The sequence below is a fragment of the Anguilla rostrata genome, chromosome 14, assembly GCF_018555375.3.
Source record: "Anguilla rostrata isolate EN2019 chromosome 14, ASM1855537v3, whole genome shotgun sequence".
Lineage (NCBI taxonomy): Eukaryota > Metazoa > Chordata > Actinopteri > Anguilliformes > Anguillidae > Anguilla > Anguilla rostrata.
The window spans coordinates 16,492,002-16,519,072 of record NC_057946.1 but is presented as its reverse complement, the minus strand read 5'-3'; the positions used below and the strand labels follow the sequence as shown (position 1 = coordinate 16,519,072).

The 27,071-nt window shown below is 38.0% G+C and overlaps 1 protein-coding gene across 8 annotated transcripts in view; it reads right to left on the bottom strand.

Moving 5' to 3' along the window:
• Positions 1 to 3,974: 3,974 nt before the first annotated feature.
• Positions 3,975 to 27,071, bottom strand: part of fibcd1b (fibrinogen C domain containing 1b) — a 108,489-nt gene continuing 85,392 nt past the window's right edge. For 4 of the 8 annotated variants that reach the window (XM_064307828.1, XM_064307830.1, XM_064307832.1 and 1 more), the window contains 2 exons: positions 14,002 to 14,181; positions 3,975 to 7,849 (listed from right to left, as the gene is read on the bottom strand). In XM_064307828.1, the coding sequence (XP_064163898.1) occupies positions 7,587 to 7,849; positions 14,002 to 14,181 (443 nt within the window). In that variant the 3' untranslated portion in view covers positions 3,975 to 7,586. Of the gene's footprint in view, positions 7,850 to 12,152; positions 12,905 to 14,001; positions 14,182 to 27,071 lie in introns of those variants that run through there. The other 4 variants (XR_010325329.1, XR_010325328.1, XR_010325327.1 and 1 more) reach the window with 4 other exon arrangements.

The window sequence follows — 27,071 nt, the reverse complement described above, 5'->3', positions numbered from 1 at the left end:
AGCGTGTTGTGGTCAGGGGTGTTGTACCATACTGTACCTTTTTTCCCTAGGGAAGGGGGGCTTGATTGGGTGAAAAGGATGTGAAATGTGACTTGTGTTGTCATGTAGAGTCGCAAGGGGGGTTTCTGAAGCGTGAGGGAACTCACGCTGTCTGGTTGACCCTCTTATGAACCTGAAATCACTGCAGCATCACAGTGGCAGGTTCCGCTTCCTCAAAAGATTCATCTCAGCTTTCAGAGGAGTGAACACTTTGTCATTATCACTTAACACTATGAGGGTGTGCAGGGTTACACAACTACTGTGGCATATGTATTAGTATTATTCTATTTTCTGTTAACATTCTCTGGCCTGGTAAAATATTTTCTTTTTATCTTTACAAATAAGGAAAAATTACAAGATTTCTGCTTAGGTTTCAGCTTAATCCAAATGAATGTGAGAAAATCATTGTGCTGCTTCCTTATACTTCTTTTTATATAGCCAGAATAAAATGTCTGTTGGAGCGACTACCACTTGTGTTATGGTATCTCTGCAGAAACTGAACAAGATATATTTCCAGATAAATTAATTTCAGATACATTGGTGGTAGAACATTTGTCATGTGAATCTAATTCATCTGCCAATCAAAATCTGTCCTATTGTGATGACCAGCAGTTATTTCACTGCCTGTTATAGCTTGTCTAGTATTCATACATAAAGATATCGTACAATGGTAGCGATATAGCATTACACGGCATGTTTGCTATTATTATCCATAATATACAATATAAAAAACAACCTTTCTCTTGTTGGACATGTCCATTGTGTATGAACAGCAGTATTTCCACCACAGTTCCAGCCATTTTTCCTCCACACAATATGTTCTCTAGACTAGTGTCAAGCTGAATTATAAGGGTTGTTTTCAATGGTTTGTGACTTGACTTAAAAAAGGCAACCATGATAAGGCAATGAGATGCTGGGGAAGATGTGCATTGATTTGGAGAACTGTGTGGAACATAATGTTCTTTGTAACTGTGAGACTAGGCGGGGCATCACCTTCGGAAACAAAGGAAGGGCCTTCCCAGAGGGTACGATACTATAATTTGTCCACTGAATAGCTGTGTTCTCTTCATCCTGCCATTTGATTTGCCATTGTTCCATATTTGTTCATTGTCACTTATAATAAGTGGATCCACCATTGTCGTCTGGTGAGGCTTGTCAGGGGTAATATTGCAAACATGTTCCTGTTTGGCCACACACTGTTTATCAGGGGCCTTCGGATTTACACCAGTACTACAATCAATTAAACACTTAATACAAGAGACAGCTGATTGTATTGGCTTGGAGAAGCCTTGACGATGCATGAAATTCCATTTCTGTTGCCTCTTTATGAGCAAATTTAATCAGACATCCACTCAAAACTACAGCTGCCAGATTAGCAATCTCCCACCAGTCAATTAGCTCCATAAGGCCAGTGACTGTGTTTCCTGACGCATGCACATGGATGGCATCACATGCCCCCATACCAAATGACACATGCTGTTAATTAGCGCCAAATATGACATCAGAGCCAGTAAAGAGGGCCCGGGAAATGACAGACTGTCCACATTGTGTTGTATTATTTTTGTCTATATCCCCTATTTAATTAATGTTATTAGGCTAATTTAGGCATAAGTGCACACAAGAAGGCCCCTGACTTTTGTGAGGATAATGTATGATACGGTGGTGATAAAATCTCTGTAATTTTTTGACATTTTCACTTCATGACTCTTCTGAGAGCACGGAAGGAAGGTACAAGTATATCTACTATGCAGAACCTACATTCTCCCTTAGACCACAGGGAAGCCAGTGCCAGCTGAAAGCAGATCTAATTTGTTTTTAGTTAGTATTTATTTTTCCATTTGTTTTTAGTCAGTATTTATTTTTTCAGTTAGTTTCTGCATTGCATATAAACCATGTACTGGCCTCCAGCTGATGAAAAGCCAATTGATGTAGCCCATGCCGATTTTCAAAAGTGGAGATTTGTTGGTGTGCACTAAAAATAAACATTTTAATCAGAGATGAAACCAAAAGAGATGAAACCAAAGAATCCTTGGTACAACTAACTGGCTAAGAATATACATTTTTAAAAATTTTATTTTAATTTTGTAACAGCTTTAACTAATGTGTCCAACAATCTAGTTTGGTTACATGAAGCTGTTAATTTACTTCATGACTGTTAAAATGCAGATTGATCAAGGGTATTTCCTAATGATTGAGTGGTTGAACTGAGAAATGTGGCTGTGGGTTTTCCGACTGAATCCCTTAAATGCTGAAGCTGTCAAAAGACAGTCAGCTTTCTTTTGACTTTATATCCTGTATATTCAAAATTTGAAAGCTTCAAATACAAAATACAAAAATACACAAAACCATTTATTTTCTTATGTGCTGGAGGAATTTCAAATGCAGTCTTCTGATGTGACAGTCATCCGTCAGTAAAAGCAATCAAAGTAGATGCTCAAAGCTGCCAAGTGGTATCTGCCAAGTTCAGTCTGTGTCAGGGTACAAATTAATTCCTGATGGAAAGCACATTGATGTGCAAGTGATGCATTCTTTACATGACATTGTCCATTTTAAGGCACCAATATACATGTGTGGAAATTCTGTCATCGTCAATCCTCAAGACAAAGTTGAGTCAGACACTTAGTTTTTTACTTAATATGAAACAATGCTGAATCTTGGAGTTCATTTAAGGAGTATCTGTGCCAGTCCACAAAATCTTTTTTTTCATTTTTTAATGAAAAAAACTTGCTAAGGAAATTCTGGAAGTCTGATTCTTACTGAGCTAGCTTTTTGAAAAGGATATTGTATACCTGTTTATATTCATGGATCACATGTAAACATATCTAATATTACATGGGCTGAGAAATTAACTATTTTAGGTCACCATCTGAGATATCACAAAAAAAAAAACATTTAGATGGAGATACCTATTGGATGCAATTATTCATGCAACCCTTACTGCAGAGAGCCGATTAACATTCCACTTCCATCCTCATATATAACCAGAAATCATTTTTAAGTTTGTACTTTAAAAATATGGTTTCATATGAAAACCTTCCACCCTTATGCTTGTTCGACAACTAAATGTACCCAACACAATCTTCACACTAAGCCTGTCACATTGAGTCTCCCACGCTTCTGTATTGATTCACCCAACCTCACCCGATGCTCTCTGGATGGTATGTTAATTATCACACAAGGATCTATGACTCACATAACCTGCGTGAAGCTAAGACATCAAGGGGCTCACTTATAAAATGTGAATGTTTATTAAATGTCCACAAGAACATTAAACACAGTATCAAGATTCAGCAAAACAATCTATAATACTTGACTGGGGGGGGAAATAAAACATTTTAAGCCAGGGAAGGAATTCATTAATTATCCCAAATGAGAGAGGGAGAGAACTGTAGCTTTGAATATTCAACATTTTTTTTCCTTTGTTTACTGTTTTTTAGTCACAGAACTGTAAAACAAACAAAAGGAGAAAATACTCTTCAAAGCATTTATGGAAAAGGAGGGACATATTATGACTGTCATTCTTAGTCCCAGGGGGCTGTTATATTGAAGGACGTGCACAATTTCACGGTTAAGTGGATTTTACATAGAGGATGGTCGAAAGCCTACAGGACATGACCGCAGTTCAAGAGATCGCCAGTAGGGGATGCCGACATCTTAAATTTTTTTTTAAAATTTCAAATATGAAAGAGCCAGTTCATGCTCTGGAAATTAATTTTAATTTTCTCATTTCAAATAGCATACAATGCATCGCTTTCTCTCTCTCTTTCACTCTCACACACATACTTTGGGCAAAACCTATAGTATAGCAGTACAGAGAGTACTACACAAAGATATGACCCTGATTTATCCTGAATTTTTTTTCTTTTTTTAAATACGAATGTTTGCTTATTTACACATTTTAGACTCACCATCATTTTCCACATTAGCTCAAACAATCGCATTTCACAATTTATTGAGTAACATGACTTTTTTTGTCAAGATCACACACGTTACAAATTAAACGGGCAGGTGTGTTAACACTATTGTGCTGGATGAACAGTACTGTGCTGATATACTCACTAGTTGTTTTGTCTTGCTCATAAACCTTATGAATGAAAGTACTCCACATACTGTATTAATCCACCTCCCTTGTATGGATGAAATTAGCAGCAATGAGAAATGCTGTCACAGACAGAGGGTGGTTGAGCCAGCTCTCAGATAGTTTGCTTGAATAGAGTGGGGAGAGAAGTGTAAAAGACTTAGTGTAACTTTCTTTTTAATGTTTTCTTCATCTGTGTGCATGGGTATCCCAGCCTGCTGTCTCTTGAGGACCAGGTTCACCAGGTGACACAAATTTACTAACAGGCAGGTCCAACAGACCTGGATTTCAACCATCAGTTTTTTAATCACTTGGGTGTCCAGAGTTCCTATAATATGGACTTTATATGTGATAATATAAGTCCATATGTTCCCCTATTACACCCACTATCATCAAAAGTTGGATGGATACTTATCCCAACGTCCCAATTGGGCATCAGAGAAAATTTAAAAATAACTGGCATAATCATTTAATACCTCAATTCAAACAACCGTTGAGTTCTGTTTTTTTCTTTTTTTTAAGTCAGTGTGCTTCTAGTTGTATTATCTTTCCGCAAGTATGAAAACAATTCCACATGCTCTAAAACTCTCTAACATGTACACACTGTACAATGAATCTACACGTTTTAAAGCTTTTCAGAATATTGAAAGTAAATAAATGAAGAAATAGATACATTGATACATACATAACCTGAAAAAAAGTATATATAATTGCACAAGTCCATCCCCACGATAAGTTAACGAAATCTTTCTCTCTTTTTTCAAAATACTGTACAGAAACACATCAGGATTACTTTTTCCTCTTAACGCACAAGTGACACATGTTTGAATTCCTATTCAGAATTAAATGAGGTACAGGTTTGGTTTTCAGGCCTTCACTGCAGCTTTAACAATTACTGTTTTTAAACACTACAATAAAATACTACTGTGCATCACACTGCACACCTGTAAAAGGAAGAAAAGACAGAAGGAACAAGAAGTATTTCAAATAAAACATGACACATTGTTTCAGTATGTATGAATACATTCTGCTTTAACAGCCTGCCTCTCAAGCTCCCATACCATGAAGAATCAATGTCACATTTATAAATTTCATCAGATGGAACGTGGAATCGCAAAGCACTCAAACATTGCGTACAACAGGATCCTCATAACAGCATGACAATCTAGGGGATTATCAAAAAGGGCAATTTGGCATAAAGAAAAAAAACTACACACAAAAACTGAAAATGCAAAAATGAGAAAAAGGAAAGAAGCTAGGCTACTCTTGTTGGTTGCAAAGCATTGCGATGCCCTGTGACGCAAATCCCTTCATTCATGGGTGGGGCGTTATGTTACCTGGGAACCGTGCTGTGTGGGAAGTTTTTTTTATCATGACAGAGAGGAATGGGTGGAGCTTAATAATGCTGAATGACTGGAAGAGTGCACGCTTTTATTACCGCTGTGGCCAGCTTTTCGATCCCGTTGAAGATATGAGTCAGTGGCAGCTTGCCTGCTTGAAATTCCTCAACTGCTGTGCACTCAGAGCACCCGTGTAACTCTAAATGAGGAGCAGAGCGATACAGCCCATTCCCACCACTTAAATTATGTATACTCCTGGAACTGGAGTGGATCTACAAGATTGCTATTCCCAGTCCTAGGTAATAATCGGACGGACTGCAGTGAAACGAATACCCCCCTCACCAAAGACCGCGTTCAAGAATAAAGGAAGGCTGTCTGGCTCTTCGGTTCCCCAAGACAGGGTCTTGGTCAGAGATAATGTATCACTCTGATATATTGTAATCACTCAGACAGTCAGATGCGCACTGACATACGAACTATTACTCAGGTGGATAGCGCGCATCTATTGGAACATCTGTCTGTTCCGCTAGGCGGCTATGCCTGCACTCGTCCTTGACTTGGTGTTCATCACGGCTGACAACTGGGGGGGATGGGGGCGTGGTGCCACTGGCTACAGGTTTTGATTTGGTGGGGCTGAATTACTAACGGACTTCTGTGAGAAGTGGGATGCCTCCTCTGTCTTCCTGCCATTTCTTACAACCGAGCGGTCTCAGCATGTCGGCGAATTGATTTTTATCTCATACTCTGATGACTGCAGTAGTAAAAAGGTGCAAACGAGCACATGTGGAGCATGGCTGTATCTGCCCAATCCACACTGGTGGAGAGAGAGAGAAAGGAGGAGAGAGAGAGAGAGAGAGAGAGAGAGAGAGAGAGAGAGAGAGAGAGAGAGAGAGAGAGGGGAGAGAGAGAGAGAGAGAGAGAGAGAGAGAGAGAGAGAGAGAGAGAGAGAGAGAGAGAGAGAGAGAGAGAGAGAGAGAGAGAGAGAGAGAGAGAGAGAGAGAGAGAGAGAGAGAGAGACATGCACACACACACACTGCAGTACCATCTGTAGCTGCTGCAGTGCTTGGCCAACAATCAGCTGGCACAGCTGCTCAGACAAAGTGCCCAATATGCTCATTAATGGCTGATGTCAAATGAATGCGATCTGAGTGCTTTGATTCTGACATCTTGTTTACCACTCCTGTTGATTCATCTCACTAACCTCTGTCAAGACTGACCACCCCAAGCCAAGAAGTGGCCACTGCTGCCCAATCACAGGTAGATGTCACAATTGTGACAGAGCCACCCCGCCACCCCCAAAAATTCCAGCACAAAGCTTGATTTCACAATCACACATGGGGAGGCTGGCTCCTCCATATGTCTCCTGCTTCAGGTGCCAATATGATTTCTCTTAGCCCTGCAATAGCCCTCCTTCAGATGTCTGTGACGCAAACTCCCACAAGATACCATTTCCTCCTTGGTTCCTGGTGTGTCTCTAGTGGTGTGAATCAATGTGCCAGACTCTATGAGCAATCCACCCTTTGATCAGGGTCTAGTGCTGTCAGTGTGTCATCAGAGGTCGGGGGGATACTAACTGAACAAACCCAGGTGCAGTGCAGCTGCTGGCAGCAGGAATGAACTCCACTGTGAATGAACAAACAAGCAAACACAATGTCAAAACATGAGTAACTGACTGGGAGGATCTGAATCTGCTGGGAGCAAAGTCTTACTACCATACCATGTCTGGAGAAGCAGGTTTTCACTTGCAGCCGAAAGCATCCTCATTCATTTGGAGAACCACTCAAAAAACGACAAGGGGATAAGGGCATAAGAATCACTCCAAAAAATTATGATAATGTTCAGAGATCTAAAGATCTAATCAGGACAGAGTGACACAGACTGACAGATTGCCCTGGGGGCTTCATCGCAACATTACTGGGTTATCAGGAAACGTCATTTGGGGGGGGGGGGGGGCGGGGGGGTTGGGGGGTTGCACAGTAAGCAGAGGAATAGGGCGAAGGAGAGGACAAGGATTCAACAGGAAAGAGAGAGAATATGAAATTAATTGAATAGTCCTCATTACTCAAGAAAGAGTTATCTTCACAACTGCGGCCTAGTTGTCAGCATCTTCCTCCTGGCAGTGGTGCGGCTCACTTGTTCTCCTCCCTTGTAGGCCGGATCTTCATCTCGGTGAACTTGAGCGAGTACTGCCAGCCCGTCCAGGACGACCACTCGATGCCGTCAGCGTAGGAGGTGTGCTGGCCCCTCAGGTACTGTCCATTCAGATTGGACGTGTGGCAGTTGCGGTACCACCAGGCACCGTGGTAGAAGGAGGCACAGTTGTTCTCTGAGTGGTCGTTGTCCTGGTCCTTTGTGGTGAACTTCATCCCATTGTGCTTCAGCAGGGAGTCGCCTAAAGTTTCACACACCCACACAGTCCCACACACACACACACACACAAGCATATGGACAAAAGGTATGGAGAGAATAATTAAATGCATAATGAAGCAAGCAGGCTAACAGAATATCCAGACTGTGTTAATCTGTTTTGGGGATTGGATTTTTTGGGCAAAATAGTTTAAAGCTGATGACAAAAACAAAGCTTGCGGAAAAAAGGAGACCATTACTGATACCCCCCACTGAATCCCGTCTGTGCTCAGAGAGAATGACTGCATGCTCTGGATGAACCCGTTCCCTCCTCTCCAAAGACAGAGAAGAATAAGGGCGGGTAGTGAGAAAGCTCTTGTGCACTGACTGGGGCATAGCAGAGGGAAATGCAATTTTAACAATGGTGTTTTCTTCCCCAGAAAAAAAAGGAAAAAAAGAACAGCAGTGGAAGAAATGTGATTTATTGTACTTTAAAATGAAATAACATCAGCAAGGGCAGAATGTGGAGGGAGGGAGGGAGGGAGTTGGGCCTGTTGGTTTTAAGAAGAAGGACAGAGGGCAAGGGGAACACATGGGCTTGCCTCTAATATGCCCTTATTAAGCTCTGTGATATATGTTTCATGGGCGTAATGCTGTAGAGAGAGGACATGTTAATTAAATCTCATCTCTTTGCTACATGAATTTGCTCAGGAGGTAATGGTTTTGCAGGGGCTTTTGTCGTGGGCAAAAATACACTTTTATTGCACATATGGCAGTTCAAGTGTTTGCTGCTCTTTTTCTAACCATTAATTCAGTTTTGAAACAATAAAGCACACATGAAAAAAACAAGGTCATTGCATTCAAGAGGAAAAACACAATTTCAGAAGATGTAACTGCCGTAGCTCTGTATTCTCCTTTTGTTTTTTTTCTTCTCATGGACGAGTAAAATTATTATCCGTTATTATTTTAACATGACACGTGATAACATTGCAGTGGTACCAAAGACATTCATATTTAGGCAGTATTTTTGTTTTTCTATGTAATTGAATGTATTGATGTGCTTATAAATGCAGCCACTGTTTAGATTTTTTGTTCAGTGCATGTATTACTACTACCTATACTACTACATACAGTATATATAATCTAAAAGTATAAATCTAAATAGATGGTGTATTTTCAAAGCAAATCTTGGGAATTAACTTGTCATGACCGTTATGTGCAGTGAAAAACATGAATTTAAATAGTAAATCTACTGTAATATTCAAAGATCAGAGAGAAATTATGTGGCCCCCCACTTTCTATAACTGTTTATTAATACATACCGTGCCTTGTGAAGCTTTGTTATGAATTTAGTAAAGACTCAAGTACAATCTTTTTTACCCCTTTTAAACCTCCCTAATGATATGATTAAAACTTTTCTGTTTAATTACTGTCATTTAATAACTCCTTTGAAGTCCTGGGAGCAATGACTCAAGGTGTTCATGACAGTGATGTACCTTACCACTGTGTGATGGGTTATCTCTAGGCAGAATATAATTCACAGACATATTACAATTTATTACCGCAAACACAGATGCAAATGCATTCATGTACACACACATAAACACACAGTCATAAAAATATGTCTGCTGTATCTTTCAGTGGCAGTTGATAGGCCATGCTGAGCGAATTCCTGGTCAGGGTGTTTACTGTTGTATGCTATGTTTGTACTTTGTATCTCATTAATTTGGAGCGCTCACCAAACTTTACGAAATCACTACCACAAAGCCTTAATTGATAAGATTGGGAATCATTGGTGCAAGCAAAGACTCACAATGGAATTTCTTTTTAAACACAGCTAATTAAACAAAAACTTATTTGCTCATCCTGAGAATATGTGTATGATCGAGATAATAAGAGTGTTTGTTTGTGTCTTTGAACCAGACTTAATTCTTGCCTGTTGTAAAAGACAAAAAATGGACAGGTTCTGCAAATTAATCTCTTTTATGAATTAAAGTGATAAAAATCTATATGAATATGATTTTCAGAAGTAGGCAGTGAGAAAAAAAGATTAGATTATGTCATTTTCTCCCATATGAAAAAATAGTATATTCAGCATACTTGATATAAACTAAAAGTATTCTTAAGTATAAAATAGCATATTTTTCAGGGATACTTCAGAATACTATTTTTCACATGGGCTCATACCATCGACCATCATTTCATAATTTTTGTAAATATTAATTGAGGGTGCCCATAATTGTGGAGGCCACTAAATGTATAAAACTAGATTATTTTCAAGGAATACAAATATTTGCTGTAGATGCACACTACATCGACGCAAAATATGATCTGCCTGGACCAGCTCATATATTTTGTTTTGTTTATCTAGACTGGTTCTTTGGAGTTTGGGAGCCATGGGTATGCAGTGACCCTCTATGCATCTATAAATGTAGCTATGTAGCTAATATCCTCCTGGTTACCAATATTTATATCCAATAAATTTAACTGTTCAAACATTAATGCTAAAATAGCCATCACATGGGTGTCAGCAATCCAGAAGGTTGTCCGCTGGACGGGCCACAGTCGCTGGTTCTCAGCACAACTTCAGCAGCAGACACCAGAACATCAGTGATTGGCTAAATATGTTTACTGACTTAGCCAATGCTTTACTGTGCGAAGTAGGCACGAAGTTCACGGCTATGGATGACATACTTTATGTCATCTAAGCAAGATAACACTTCCATAAAGATACCTGTTTTACTGTACATGCACCTATTCATTACTGTCATGAACAAACATTATGTACATTAAAATAATTATTATAATCTAGAATATACTTGTGTACTTCACACAGGAGTACATGGAATAAAAATAAAATCTATCAATAATATGCTATGCATATTATTAAAGTTATGAAACTAGAAAATACATCCTGATCACACATGTCTTATAAACGGTGTTCCGCTATGATTGCGGTTAACAATGCTAGTGTCCCACATGCAGTATTAGTGAGTTACCAGGAAATTACTCAGCTTCTGCGCTCGAAAGGATGAAAACAGCAGGTGAAAATTCCCCACTTGAGGAGTCTAAAAGCTTGACATTACAATAGTCAGTAATTATACTATACAGTCAGCTATTGTGCAATATGTTTAAAACAGTGCTTGCAAAAATGTTCTTGGTCCTGATGTTGTGGATAATACTGCTGTGGATGGTTAACGGAAAAATACATATTTCACAATAGCTGATTATAGCTTGACATTACAATAATCAGTAATTATTCTACACAATCAGCTATTGTGAAATATGTTATTTAAAACAGCGTTAGCAAAAATATGCTTTGTCCTGATAATACTGCTATGAAAATATGGACAAGGGAAAAATACATATTCATGAAAATGTAGCATCTTTGCAGCACAGTGTAATATGTTGAAATCATAGCTGCAATGGACACTTTTTTATTTCATATTTCTAACCACTGAGGTGGTAGAGAGCAAGAGATGTACGAAAAAATATCATTTTAAACAGTATGGAAAAAGAATAGCTTTCATTAACAATTTGTAAATATCAATATAAACAGGTAACTTAAATTTTATTCTGAAGCTCTCACAAATGGCTTTTACAAAAAACTAGATTAAATTAAATGTATAAAACATTATCTGTGATGTGATACTGTCTACTGTACAAGATAATTTCTATTTAGCAAAAACAATAGTCTTTTTAATGATGTGTGAACATGATTATCAGAAGAAAATGAAAGAAGATTAAAATACTGAATTAAAACCATTGATATAATGGCCAATTAAGGCTGATTATTCTGTGATCTCTGTGTGTTACCATGTTGTAAATACATGCTGTAAGTTAAATCAAGCAGGTCACAGGCTCTGTCTAACACACTGACAGTGTTTACATGCAACCTAATAGCATAATATTAACAGAATACACAGGAATTCTCAATAGGGAATTGTCCTGTATTTCACAGTAAACATGTTATCCAGAATCAGTATTTGGAATAGAGATGCTTAGAACAGAAGTGGGACATTGCATTTATATGAAAATGATATGTCACTATCTGTTGCTCATTTGTAGTGGTATTGTTAAGACTGATTAAAGTAAATATGTCATTGCCATTGTACTTTCAACACGTAAAGGTTATTTTATTTAAGTGGTACAAGCTTCTGATTTGAGGTTCTGTCTTTTTTTAAAATTTGTTGTAGAATTTGCTTAGTTCACTGTTGTCTGCTTGACTTGAATGGTGTACAAAAATATTAGATGAAGAAAACAAACTAATATGCTCTTTCAGTGCATTGGAAACAGATGACAATAAATCCAAAAAAAACATACTCTGAAATCCATGAATTTATACTGCATGTTTTGTTGGATTTATTTTGTGTACATGTAAATACAGTTTACAGACAATTCTGACTACATGCATGCGTCTCTAAAGTTTCAAAATGACTTCTAAACTTCATAACTCATAACGCTTGCACTTTCTGCTTTGTGTTAAAGCCACGTAGTTAGGCCCCAAGACTTAATTTCCTGTGATTCTGGTCAGGATCCTTCATGGTACAAGGATCTTACACCCGGGTGAACCTGGGAGCAATTTTACAAAATGCCCCAAGTTATATAAGGATGAGCTTTGGGTTACAGGAGTGGTGAGCCATGGAGAATTATACCGCAGATTGCCTCTCCAGTGAAGATAATGTAGAGCAGTTTAAAATGCAGGGCATACAGCAACAACTGAACTAGAAAAACCTAGACTACAAAGGCAGGATTCCACAATTGGGACAACCACAGATATTCTGGAATTATGAACTGACATCCCTCAAATATATAACGGTCTTTTGGTATCGCCAGTTCAATTCAAAGCCAGTGTATTGATTCTGTTCAAACTCAAGTTGTTTTCAAGACCTTGGACAAAGTCTGACTTGGGTTTCATATATTTAAAACCATCAGCAGATGAATAGAAGGGCACTGCCCAGACTTCCTAGAACCATAGCTGCCTATTATGACATCACTGCTGTACATTAATATCAGGAGGCAGGGACAAGGATTCATTTTTTTCTTTTGTTTCCATGGTAACGTGAAGAACTGGGTTTTCAGGTTGAGGGACTCCCAAGGCCTGACAATAAAACAAACAGCGTGACGCCAATGACCCGGACACAACCCAGCACTTAGACCTCATTTAAATCAAACTCCATGTCACCTTGGTAGTGAAGATGTTCGCTTCTGCAGAACTGATTAAATTCCAACACCACAGGACAAATGAGCACCTTTTTAGCTAAGTGGCTGTACAGGAAGCCAGTACCAAGATGGGTCTAAATGAGTCACGGCAATAATCACAGCTGAATGGGCAACACTGGCGAGCAGACATGCCACTCCAAGGGCAATGCAACTGCAGAGGGACGTGATTAAAACCTCACTAAACTGCCCTCGCATCGTAGACATGACGAGCAAGGCCTTTGTCTGTGCTCCCATGCTATCTCACAAATCTATTGTGTTTCCTTTACCACACTACCCCCCCCCCCCCCAAAGTTTATTCAAATTGCTTCTCTGTCCAGAAGTGAATTTGTTTATGCTCCAGGTCAATGGAATAATTAATTGGAGTAATTTAATCATCATGACAGGAGCTACTGTTATGTATGGCTTTTGAAACAGAAGGTAACTTTTTCCAGTAATTTCCCAGTGAAATATAGACTTTGCACTGATAAAAAATATTTTAAATGGTTGGGAGGGGTTGTTTACCTACTCAGCAGGTGCACTGTGCCCCCCAAACACTTTATAAGCAATTACTCTTTAACTACTGCCAACTGTTCAACGTTTTTGTTATTATTATCAATCTGTTGCCTGACACCAGGAAACCATGCTTGTTTACACTGTTTACTTGCGTAGTTTACTAGTCACTCTTATTAAATATTAATTCATTGAAATTGTTTAAATATTGATGCAAATGTGTTTTATTCATTTTCATTTTGCATGGTGTTATTCATTTGTATTTTGATTGCACATGTCCAGTACCTGGACATCATAGACTGTACATGAGATTTACCTCCATTCAAGTAAGCAACACTCTTCTACCTGCTGCAGATATATTCTGGCAGTGCATTAGCCACTCATTATACCACATATATAAGTGTGTGTGTGTGTGTGTCTGTGTACAATTATATATCTATATACTAGAGGAAAGTTTTGGAGGGAGAATTATTTATTTTTCCAGACCTGCAGTGCCTGAATAGTCCCCAATGGTCAGTGGGTATCCGTCATCATCTGGGTTCACAGAGAAGAGGCCCACGCCGAAGGTTCCATACTGTGCAAAGGCTGTGCTGTTCTCAAAGTCTTCCAGGTCAATGCGTAGCTCATAGTTAGCCTGAATGGTCAGGGCATGGATGTGCTTCATACCTGAAACAGAGACAGAGGTGGACAGCAGGTCAGAGCACATCCAGCTGCTAGCAGGGCATTTAGAGTGTCCTTGGGTCAGAGCGCTCTTGAAAGCAGAGCCAATTCTATGTGGTCCGCATGCTCAGACAGTAAGGGGGACTTTTCAATAATTGCAGGTTATCAGGTGAGCAAAATAAATAATATTATTTAATTACTCACTTGTCGAGGATGTTGTACAAACAGGTGGCTCACATGTAATGTATTAATACACCACAGTACTCTATGTAAGCAATTCACATTAAGTAACATGGTCAAGGGTATAAGCAGTAATGGCCCACCGAAGTTCAAACATCCATCTGTCTGCATTCAAGGTCTCTAATCAATATGTCACACTGCTGGCATACCTATAGGACATGCTCTTTGAGCGCAAAAAAACAGAAAGACCACAGTTTGGAGCACTTGATCTGGCATGTATATTCTTCCATAAAGCCAAATGGTCGCTGAAAATGATAACAAAAAAAATGTGTAAAAACATGAGGTCATCCTTGCTTATGACAAGTTTCCACAGCAATTAGATTATGTGCCCTTTTAAGTGGCCTTAAAGAGTTTCAAGAAAGAGTGTTATGAATGTTTCATGAATTTATCTTTCTTGATAATACACAAATCCTATACATTCGTTTTTCAGGTCAGATTTCATTAGGTATTAGATATTTATGAGGTACTATCACAAATGAAAATTAATTTTTTTGTTACATATTGTGTTACAGAACAGCCTGAGCAGAGTGGTAAACAGTATCAGTGACAAAAAAGGAAAAAAGGTAATACATAAAACCCATACTAGAGGTTAAAAAAAGCACAGTAATGTAAAGAAAAAATTTATATTCCAAGTTTCAATCTTAAAGTAATAAATGTGTACTGACAAATATGAAAATGAGTTTGCCAGCACAGTTGTTTCAGTTTCCCAGTTTGTTTTATCATCACGTACCATAAAACAAGCAGATGACTGAAACAAAAAAGAAAATAATATAACAATGAAAAAAAGGAGATCCCTTTAGTTGAATTTAAATAGTATGTGCTGGTGGATTTAAACAGTTATTCAGTTCAGTTTGACTCAGTGTAAGGTAATACCATAAAGGTAGGGTAATACATAGAGGTATGTATTCCCAGGCAAATCCTTCATACTGCGCGCTGTGTATAGTGCAGGGAGATAGCAGAGTGCTATTGAAAGTCGTGTTCTACAAAGACCGAAAATTGGATTCAGTAAGGTTTGCAGCTCTTAATCTGAGGAGGCCTCACTCTGCAGATGTTGGTCAGTTCCATACACTTTTCAGACCAGTCTCCAAGTTTAGGCACCTTATAAGAGAACCACTTCGCTTTACTAAATTCCTTTTGCCCCACCCCCCAATGTATACAATATTTATTTTTGTCAGACATGGATGTCTATTGACAGTATACGGAATGGAAAAGGCTTTCGCTTAAATATAAAGTACAGCAATTACATTCAGAGCCATCAAAGACAGTTTAAGATAAAGTTAGGTTCTAAGGTATCACTGCAGGAAAATGACCTTGCTGGCAGATTCCAACAGTACATGAAGTGGAACAGCACATTATCCCTTTTTCTCCCCACTTTTGTTAAAGAGACACATTTGTTCCAGAGCTATAGCGGTAATTAAAAGGACATTTACGATAACCCTTATCAAGGTGGATCAGTATGATAGGGTGCACCACTGCAGAACGTGCTACCAGAGTCCATCAGGCATAAACATCTCTCTAATTGGATTATTCTGGAGCAACAGAGGACCAGTATACTGTCAGAAGTCATCCCAGCTTCAGGCCTTGTAAGTAACAGTACTTTTAAAACTAATAACATGGCCTCCAGTTTTACACCCGGTTTTCCAATGTCACCATTCTAAAGTCCACTAAACAGTTGAACATTTATTGTGGTTGCTAGAGAAAGTCATACAAATGCCTTCAACTGCATTAATATTTTTATATATTCATGCTTCTGGAAATATGTATTTTATATTCAGCAATAGTTTTACTTCATAAATATTTAGCAGATAACCCAATTATGACCAATTTAATTTAAAAAATATGGATCCTGCTTCAAGATAAGTAACTGCAAATACATGTCCAAATGTATAGTAACACTTTTTAGTCAGATTAACAGAAAGTAAAAATTTTGCAACATTATGAAAGATAAAACAGTGATAATTTCAGAAGGATGCCTGATGCCTGTAATTTGTGTACCAAAGGGGTACACAAAACAAACAGGTAGACAAGGTCCTTCAAAACATCCACCTAATTCTCAAAATACCAGCCTACTTCCTGTCACCTAATATTTTCTACATAAGAAACACAAGTTTGTGTTTACCACTATACCTAGAATGCATAATATATGGGACCTGTAACAAGTTGCTGCTATACTATGGCAAGGAAAAAAACTGAAATATTGAAATGTCAAACTTATAAATAAAGAGCTCTACAAGATGCTAACATTCGCTGATATTAAATGCATTAAATCTACATCTCTAGAACATTGCTGCTTACTCCTTATCACCAAGACAGGCATACCAACAATACATCCAACTATACACTAATATCACGTTATTTGCCTACATCCCACATATTGTGTTAAATTTCCAAACGGTTAAATGATAAACTTAGTGTGAAACCAGGTGTTACAGTCAAATGAGACCAAAATCTAGATTTTTGGCTATACACACCAATGGCAGGTTTTTGGCACATTGGATGGATGCTTAATGTTGAGAAGTACATCTCACCTACTGTGAAACCTGGTGGCGTATATTTGATGTTTTGTTTTACATCTTTTGGTCCTGGGGCGCTTGTTAAGGTCAATTGGATCATCAGCAAGTACCACAATTTAATCACCTTTAAGTGCAAATATTTTCCTAATACAAATCACAGTTGACACATGGGACTTGCACCCATCCCTCCCCCACAAAAAAGAGGGGGAAAAAAATCCAAGTTGCATAAAAAAGTCATATTACCATTATTTGAATAAATTACTCTTGTTTGAATTAAGGACTTAATGAATATTTGCTCTAGCCTGAAACTAAAATGAACAAAAATACCCACATCATCATATCTGTGAAATAGATCAAGTTTGTCTTTAAGCACTCTTTGACAGTGAATGTTGTCACTGTTGATGAGGCTGCGGTCAAAAATTACACTAAATGTGCTACACCTAGTGTGAATTGCTTGACTACATTGGGCAAGGGGTGGGCACTGTCTGCATCACAATTTTTTTCACGCTGCTTGTGGCATTCAGTCCACCGGTGAAGCGGCAACGCCGGCTATAAGAGAGAGCACACGCAGGAGGGTTGTGTTTACTAATCAGCCCAGGTGCTTCAAGGGGTGTTTCTCTCCACAGTTAGGGGCTGAGACCGGGAGCACACACCGAGAGAGCGAGTTTTGATTTTCATTTAATTTTGTCTCGGTTTTGTTTGTCTCAGCACGAAAAACTGCCGCTGAAAAGCTGGAGGAGCTGGTCAGCTGAAAAGCGGGCCAGCTACAAACGGTGAGCTGAAAGACTGCCACTCAGTTTTACTTTCTTTTGTGGTTCTTATTTTAGTTTGTTGCTTTAGTTCATAGTTTTTTCCTAGAACCCGTGAGGAGGAAGGGTGAAGATGCTTATTTGATTTTGTGTTTGTGTGGGTGCCTCTTGCTCTTTCCATGTGGCAACCAACGGTGCATTCCCGGAACTGCCGCATCTCTCTCCCAGGGGTGTCACGCTGGGGTGTAACACTGCTTTTCTAAGACTGTTTTGCAAGTTTCTGGACAGTACAACCAAAATGGTAACTATACAGTACAATACTCCATTTGCACCATTTTAAGAAAATATACGCCTAAAAGAAAACAAATACTTCTTATAACATTTAAGTATTTGAAATACAAGTTAAAGAATAATTGAAAGGCCAGTCAGTCAGGGGTTGTGTTTTTTTGCCTTCGCTTCATGTCAGGGGGTTCTTCGCCCCCCAGCGGTGGTCATTATTTCCCGAAAGCTGACCGCCTTGTAGGGAGTTATCCCTTCCATGTCGCATAACCCTACCTGATAATATATCACAAAGCAGGATTAATAAATTATAGCCAGATTGTGTGAAAAAGATTACACCATACACGTTGGTTTTGGGGGAGACAGTGACACATGTTACCCCCAATAGCTCATATGAATTAATTGCAAGAATAGTTAGTATGCTTGTGAGACTTGATGTCTGATTATATAAGACTATAGACTAGTAGGACCGACCAGCAATGTCTCTCCCCCAGATTTGAAATGAAACCTATGTTGAAGGATTAGGCTATGTCTTGGCACTGAATCTGTACTTAAAGTTTAGGAATGTAGTTATTTCATGATGTTTTTGTGACGTGACTTAATCTGGCTAACTGTCTCTTTCCCTCCATGGATCAGAGCAATCACAGAGTTCTTGGGACTGGGTCATAAATCAATATAATCTCAGCTACTCTGAAAGACTTCTTTTTCCCTTTGCAGTGATAGAATAAAGAATACTTACATATATTATAATATATAGCCTACATTGTAGCACAGAATACTTTTACTTTTTCTGTAGTCCTTAAAATCTTTTAAAACGTTAAGGCATATTGCCAAAATTATATAGGATGATTGTTGCAATGCAAAACAAAGTAGTACTTTTTAGGCTAAATTAATATAGATTTTCAGTGCTACACATCTTATGCTATTATATGTATGGTTTATTTACAGGACCATTTCCTCAAATAGCGTGTCTTCTGGCTAGAATACAACTGATTTCAAGCAATGTTCCAGAGTACAAAAGAATGATTTCACAACATAACAGCAACCTCAAGTGGACAGTGAACAGTTTTTGAACGCTAAGCACAGTTTAAATCACTTAACAGTCTGCCTAAACTGAGCAACTGACATTTAAAATGGCAACTTACTCACATTAACTGCCTTCTGACAACTTAAATGTTTTAGTGGGTGAGCAACTCATTCACAAGAGGATGTTGGGCTAAAAGTAATGAGACACCAACAAGGACATCTCCACCTTAAATACACTTCAACCATCTTGCTCAGATCAATAAACAATGACATAATTGAAAATTTCAATTGAAGTAATGCAATGAAGATTGCAATGTATATTAGATTTTTAGCATACAGAATCTAGTCAACATTGATGATTAGCCAGCCTAATTTTAGTGGCAGACAGTTCCACAATCTTGTTATGACTAATTTGCTAGTCTGAACTTGACATCTATGTAGTTAGCCTAAGTATTAAACATTAGTTTACTATTTATAAGAACTAATCAGCTAATATGAAATACACTGCAAACCAAATGAAAGCAAGCTAATCAAAGTTTCATTGCAATTGACCAGCTAGATATGCTTATGCTTCATCAACTTACATTGATCACTGCCTGAAATCACACAGCAGTACTTTGGGTAGTTGAAAAAGCATAAAGCTGTACACCCTGAGTACTCAGGTATTTAATGTGCACCAAAATGTCCACATATGTAACTCAACAAATTTTGTTTTGACAGTGTCTTAAACTCTGACAGCCATAACACTAAGTAGGGAAACTGCCTGGTTATTGTGTAGATCTTGCATTAACAAATTTGACTTCAAGCCATAGCTAGTAAACTGTACAATCTAGGCTGACACACATTCAAACAATCTATTATGAGATTGGATTTTTTGACAATGAACAAAACCACATAAATGCATCATAGGATTAGTCTTATCTCAGTTTTCACTGTCTCTGCCAGTTTACTGTACTTCTCAAGACATAAAAGCAGCAACTGAACTGAATAACTGAATTATTGTTTGAGAATAACATTGTGAGACAAGCCTTAATTAGCTCCTAATTAAGAGCTCTGTGAACATGCGTGCATGGCAATCTTGAGACAAAACAGTTTTTCTCTTATTTTATAGACCTCATAGTAAGATCCCTCTGCAAAGAACAGTTCCCACTGCATTGTAAAGGTACAGAGGGAAAGACAGTGAAAAGACAGTGCTTAATGTTGAAGGATCTGTTTAATTCAAGGCAAACAGTTTTGCATTCCCTTAATGCAATCATTATTGCGCTTTGGTGACAAACATGTCTTATTGCATTTGTCTATCTTAGACAATAAAGCAGTGATTACCAATGTGTTGCAAGTGCACATAGACGATTGAAAATATAGTCTTTATATGTTATTATTTAAATCCATTTGGGATGATAACAGTGCAAATAAAACTGCCATTATATGACTGGATCAAGTTTCAGATCATTTAATGATAAATTTATCTTGACAAAGCTACACATTTTTAGCTGAGGGAAGGTAGCCATAATTGCAACATGCTGATTATCAGTGCCCAGAAGAGTTCTGACAGCTCTCTCTATGTGCCAGGTGATGTGCTATGAGATTCTGGAGCAGACGTTCAGGTGCTGCTACTGAACCATAAATATATCTTTACTTAAAAAAAGCATTTTTTTAAGTAAATCAACACAATCTAACAAGGAAAGTGTTAATGAAACAAATAACAATATCTTATGTAGCTGTGGCTGTATTATAACAATGGCTGGAACAAAACTTTGTAATAACAGTGCAATGTTTATAAGTAAAACTAGCATTTCACATCTTTAGGCTATTAGGTATAGCATTTGTTTCCCAATGCATGATACTTAGTCTTGTATTGATATTGGTCAAAACAGACTTGCAGTTCTGTCATGGATATCTTTCTAGGCACTTCCTCAGTTGGTTTCAAAACTGCAGCTATATATATGACCGTAGCAAAATCATAGCAAACCTGTCTTCATTCAATTGAGTGTCTATGTATGAAAAGCCATCAATGCCAAAACTTCTTTAAAAAGTTGATTCTTCACAGTTATTTTTGTTTTTCCATTGATGGCTTTACATACCTATGGGATGTGATGCTACAAGATAGTACAATGTTACGTAAATATAATAAATATTTCATATATTAATTTTATAATGTTTTCATGTTCTCCCTGTGTATGCATGGGTTTCCTCTGTGCACTCCGGATTCCTCCCACAGTCCAAAGACATGCAGGTACAGTAGGCTAATTGGAGACTCTAAAATTCCCATAAAGTATGAGTGCGTGAGTCCCATAAAGTAGAGGCAGGAATACACCCTAGGCAGGTCATTAATCTATAACCTGCCTAGGGTGTATTCCTGCCTCTAGCCCAATGCATGCTGGGATAGGCTCCAGCACCCTCCATGACTCTGTCCAGGATAAGCGGGTATAAACAATGGATGGGTGGATGCATATATTTACATCAAACTGCTTTGCTAGCTCAATGTTGATGTTACAAAGATATCTGGTGTAAAATAAGTGGCCTTATCATCCATCTTAGCTTCTCAGATTCTGCAGTCACAAGTTGATGGTTGTGTGTGCACCTCAGCTGTGACCTTGCTCAGAACCTCTCTTATCTTTTTCACCCGGCGTTCTATATTGCTATAGCAACATGTCAGCTTCCAGCTGTGTAGAATGCAGTCAAACGTTGATCAGCTGTTTATGACATAAGCAACACAATAATGGCAAATGGTGCATATTTGGAATGACCGAGACATAACACCTACTGTAAGTTAATGTAATAAAGGACATGGGGTGTGCCAACAGTTCGCCTAATTTCTGCAATTAACATGCCCAGCCAAAATGACTTTGGCCCATCCTGGTGCTGCTACTGGTTTGAAGTGTAGGAATTTTCAAAGTAAAATAAAGAGAGAGATGAGTTTTGAGTTGGAAGATCATTCAAAGTGGAAAAACAAATACGTCTATTTTAAGCCAAAAAGGTTGACTTTTAATGCCTTTAATGTACCAGCGGGTTTTATTTCTCCCAGAAACAGTTTTCACCTTTTTATGAGCACATTATCATATTTAAGATTGTTTCATCTTAATTAACAATGTGTAATTTAACTATATTGGTTTTCACTGAGGTTCCTCACAGCTGTTATGATGGCAATTTATACATCTCTGGGATAACTACTTAACTTTGTGAAGATCAAAAGAAGATTTTGGGGAAATAAAGTACCCCACGTGTCTACTATTTGATGTTAAATGTTGGTTTCCCTCTAAATTCTAAACTCTAATTCAAGCTTTAATTAATCCCCAGGAGAATTTTCTAGAGGCTCCGATTTAGAATAATTTATTGCTGAGACACTTTTCAGACAACACAGCTCTTTGCCTAAGTTAAACTTAAATGCTCAGGTATTGTCAGCAGTTAATTAAAAATTATTGTCAGGCTATTTAAACCCTACATCTATGCAAATGAAGATATAAAGGTGTTGCATCAATATGATCACGGTGGTATATTTAAAGGTGCAGTATGTAAGTTATTTGAGAACACCTTTGTTCATATTTGGTTAATTTTCCTTTATACCCCGACAGATATCAATAAATTAAATGTGGTCTCTTTGACTGCCCCAGGCTCTGAAATCAGTCGCTGAAAATTTCACAGTGCCTGAATCTGAACAACCAGAACTTAACATTCAGGACAGCTCTGTGCAAGGAGCCTTGCATACCTGCCTGTCAATCATGCTGTGTTCACAGTCAGTGGTGGCCTGTCCATTAGGCCATATAGGTGACCGCCTAGACCCCCGGCGTGGTTAAGGGGTGGTGTTTTATTTTTTTTTTAAATGAATGTTATTGTAGCGCTTGGTGAAAATCATTCCGGAGGGATATGACACTTCTGCTGTGTACACTGAATATAGCCAAAAGCTGGCTTTCTTAAAAAGACACATAGGTGCAGTACATGCCAAAAACACTGAGATGACTACAAGAGGTCCATAAAGTATGTTACCAATTGCTTACACTTGAAGGTGGCGCTTTGCGAGGACTATGTATTCTGTGAAGGCAACCATCACCTTACACTCACTCCAAAATGGAAAGTACAAAATGTTTATACTTCACTTATGCTTCTCCCCCTATTTATCTTGTCTTTACTTTTTCAATTATTTATCTCCACCTTCTCTTCTTTAATGGGCCATAGTACAGTGCTTTCATAGTGCAGAAGGTAAAATGCTCTCATTAACTTTTTCATTAAACATTAAGTTTTCTTCTTTTTTTGAATAAATAAATAAATAATACGTGTCATTTAACTTACCCCACAGTTTAACAATGTCTACCTAGTATGACTTGGTCTAACCTTAACCTCAGGTCAGATTTATTACAAATTGTAATGTGTTGCATTACTTCATCGCCATGAGAAGCTTTCTGGCACATTGCTGCTAAGAAGATCTGTGATACTTGACTTGACTGGTTTTACTGCAGCTAATGTGTATACATGAATATGAAAGAGAATTCCCAGAGCTCATTGTATTGGGAACACTGCATTGGAATAAAGTAACAGGTGATATTTTAATATTCAAAATTTTAATGTTGTTTATTTTTACTATGAATTATATATTTTTAGCTCCACATGAATTTATGTTATAAGCTGACACATTTATCCCATAGTTGAATTTCCATTACATCACATTATATTTATGTATCAGATGCTTTTATATAAAGCGACATACAAAAGTGCATATCATGATCCATTTATGACAGACAATACAAGTATCAAATAACAAATCATAACTCATATCTCACATTTCTTTATTAAATGAATTCCATATCTAATCAGGTATATGAAACATTATAGTTGGTAAGATCTTACAATTAACAAGAAAAAAATACATTCTTGGGTGCATGTATGGCTCAGTGAAGAATAAATGAAAGATTATATGCTTAAAAATGAATAATTGAGCAATTAGCTTATTAAAATTGGGCATCTATAATCCATAACTAATTTCAAAGCTGGGGACTGTCATGAGAAATAAATTAATTTCACACTTGCAATTTTATACTTGGAAAGTATGCAATTTGTCAGTTTATGACTTGGCTGAATTTTATCAGGATCATGTTCGGAGACAAAACTTTCATAGCTGACATTGATTAAATCATTAGTGTAACATATTTGTGTTTTTATTTCTTGAATATTTTATTTAACAGCTAATGAGACTGAAATCAATGTCTCTGTGATTAAAAATTTAAAATCTCAGTTGGAAATTTGCTTAGCTACTAATAGGTTCAAATATTAATGATTTATCTGCTGTGATTCAGAGAGTATGCGGGGAAATCTATTTGATGCTTTAAAGGCTGCGGTTAAGATCCCATCCCCACTGTCTTGCATTGTGCCTTTGGGGAAGAGCAGAAAACTGAGCAGATCTCTAAACTCGGCAGAGAAATGATTACACTTTTTTCACTTGTGACATTTCTCTGACTTAATTATTAATAATGCTTTTCTCTCTGCAATGCTGCAGGGCTTCACTTGTCTGAGGTTGTTCTTGGTAACCAAACTTCTGCCACAGCCTTTCCACTGCAGCGTTTGAGCATAAAATCACAAAGAGGAATAAAGAGAATGAGGGAAGAAAGGAGGGAGGGGAAAGGCCTAAAGACTGTGGAGAGGTATGACCACATGATCCCAGAAAAGAGGGTGTGATGTCTTTGAAACCCTATCAGGTGAATAAGATGCCGTGAACGAATAGCCCCTCTATCTTTCACTGACATCAAAGAGTGGGTTCAGGGATGTGAAAGACAGGAATAAGAATGTAAGAATTATTTATGTTCATTTTAAAAACCTGAGCTGTGCTAAAACTAAGCTAAAACATGCCATGGGCATCCAAAGAAATGCATCACTGCATTAATCCATGTAAACTTCTAGAAAGGTAATGTGTCGGGGGCAGGGAGTATCAACCTCAAAGTTTAGGCCTCAGTTGGATTTTTAACAGCTGTCCTTTTGAATATTGGTACATTTCTGTGCATGTCTCGTCCAGAATTATACCGGTCTTGAAATTCAAATGATTTAATGACCTCATCAACTGCACCCAATCACCTCTGACTAATGAGATAATGTAGTGCTTGACAGAAAATATCATTGAGCATTTCAAGCCATTTTTGTTCAAACTTAATACACAAACAGTTAAGCAAGGCAATGCCCAACATTGTAACACATTATTTTACTAAAAACAGACGTGCATAAATTGAATAATATGTTATTTTCGGTGCTCAGTGTATTTTACACACTGAACACCTGACAGTTTTGTAATGAAGAACAAAAGCCGCCTTACAGGCCTTCCTTCATACCACTGTTCCCCAATATGTTTCCTTGGCAATGTGCTACAGAGAAACGGTTGAATTAGGCAAGTGTTGTTGCTGGGTTTTTTTTTATTTACTACGTTAAAATAGCGCCTGAAATGAAAGCGATAATCCTGAGGGTGTTTATTCAACATTTACCCAATCCCTGGGGCCCCATCTTTATGTGGCAGCATAACTTTCCAATTAAAAAGTGAGAGAGGATCCAGGGGGCTCAGAACAAACAGGAAAAAATGCACTCCCCATATCACAGGATGAACTCCCCCACCACTTACACTTCAGACCCCTGACACACAAAGACTCATGGGATTCTGTGTGTAGGAGGAAAGACTGGCATGCTATAAACACCAAAATTCAGCAGAAAGGAAAATCACATTTAATGTCGATAGCGAGAATGCATTACATTGAAACGTGGCGGAATGACAGTAAACAGGACACAGGATCACCTGTCTGATGAGACCATTATCAGAGTAAGAGCTTGACCTTGGTGGATGCTTTGCTTTGTTTCCCGTATGTTTTCCTGTTCTCCCTTGTTGGTGTATTCGATAGAGATGATGATAAACACGCCCGACCCATTATCTCCCAGTGAGCCGGACTGCAGGTCACGAACGCACCTGGCCCAGCAGCGATTAAAGCAGCATGATGCTTCCTCAAAGCTCCGTTAGAGCCCTACCCTGCAGCACGCTACACTGCCAACCATTAAATTACTGTCTTCTATTAACTCACTCACACACCCTGCAATCATATGATTATTAACTGCCATACAGTATTCCATCACCATCATCTTGTGATGAGAAATTACACGACAGGGACCGTCCACGGACTACCCAGCCCTAAATCATTACAAAAAATATACATAATGCATAGTGTATAATGAGTGTGGCATTTTACACTGTTGGCAGAATATTCATGTACATGTTATTCATCACAGGCGAGGGTAGAGGGCATTTTAATGAGGGGTGCACGTGAGAAAACTTTTTTTCCCTGAAAGTTCAGCCCAGGTCAAATTCCCCCAGGTTTCAGGCATTTTCATTTGTAGTCAGTCAATACCCAGGGGAAAAATGATGATACAAACTTTTCCCAGTAATAACTTCATTTAAGGAAGAAAGACCTGTAGATAAATGATGCAGCTGAGCCATCGTGCCCTCCTTCCAAATAGCCCAGGGTACTCAAATACAAAGTGGATGTGAGGAAAGTGCAGGAAGTTGAGAACTATGAGATCTTAAGTGGTACTGTTTGAGGTCCACATTTAACATCTTTTTGCTTCATCGTTTTCTATTAACAAAAGTATGGCTCCTGACCTCTTCCCTGTCTCTCCTCCTCTCCTCTGTCTGTGGTGATGAGAAAGAAATGGATCCATTGTGCTCAACGATACAAAAAGATCCATTATTATTATCTAGCCTGCCATGACACATCTTGATATTTCTTCTGCTCAAAATTTAAATGTTAATTGAATCGTCATTGTGTCATCTCCATTATTTTATAACATGATAGCAGAACTGATTGAACCAGAAAAAAACTACTGAAATAAAACATGGAAGGTCACACTTTAAAATCTGTTGATTTGTTAAGGGTCTAGATTTACAGTGCTAAAATACTGTGCTAATTTCAGTACAAAAAAAAAAAAACAGTAACTATAAGGATTTTTTGTAAACAAAAACCATTACCTTTTTTTCTGTGCTGCTCTCAATCTGCACTATCTTCGTATTGCCATGTCAATCAGCCATTTTATCTGTACTTCTGGTTCATGTGTCTGATTAAACAAAATA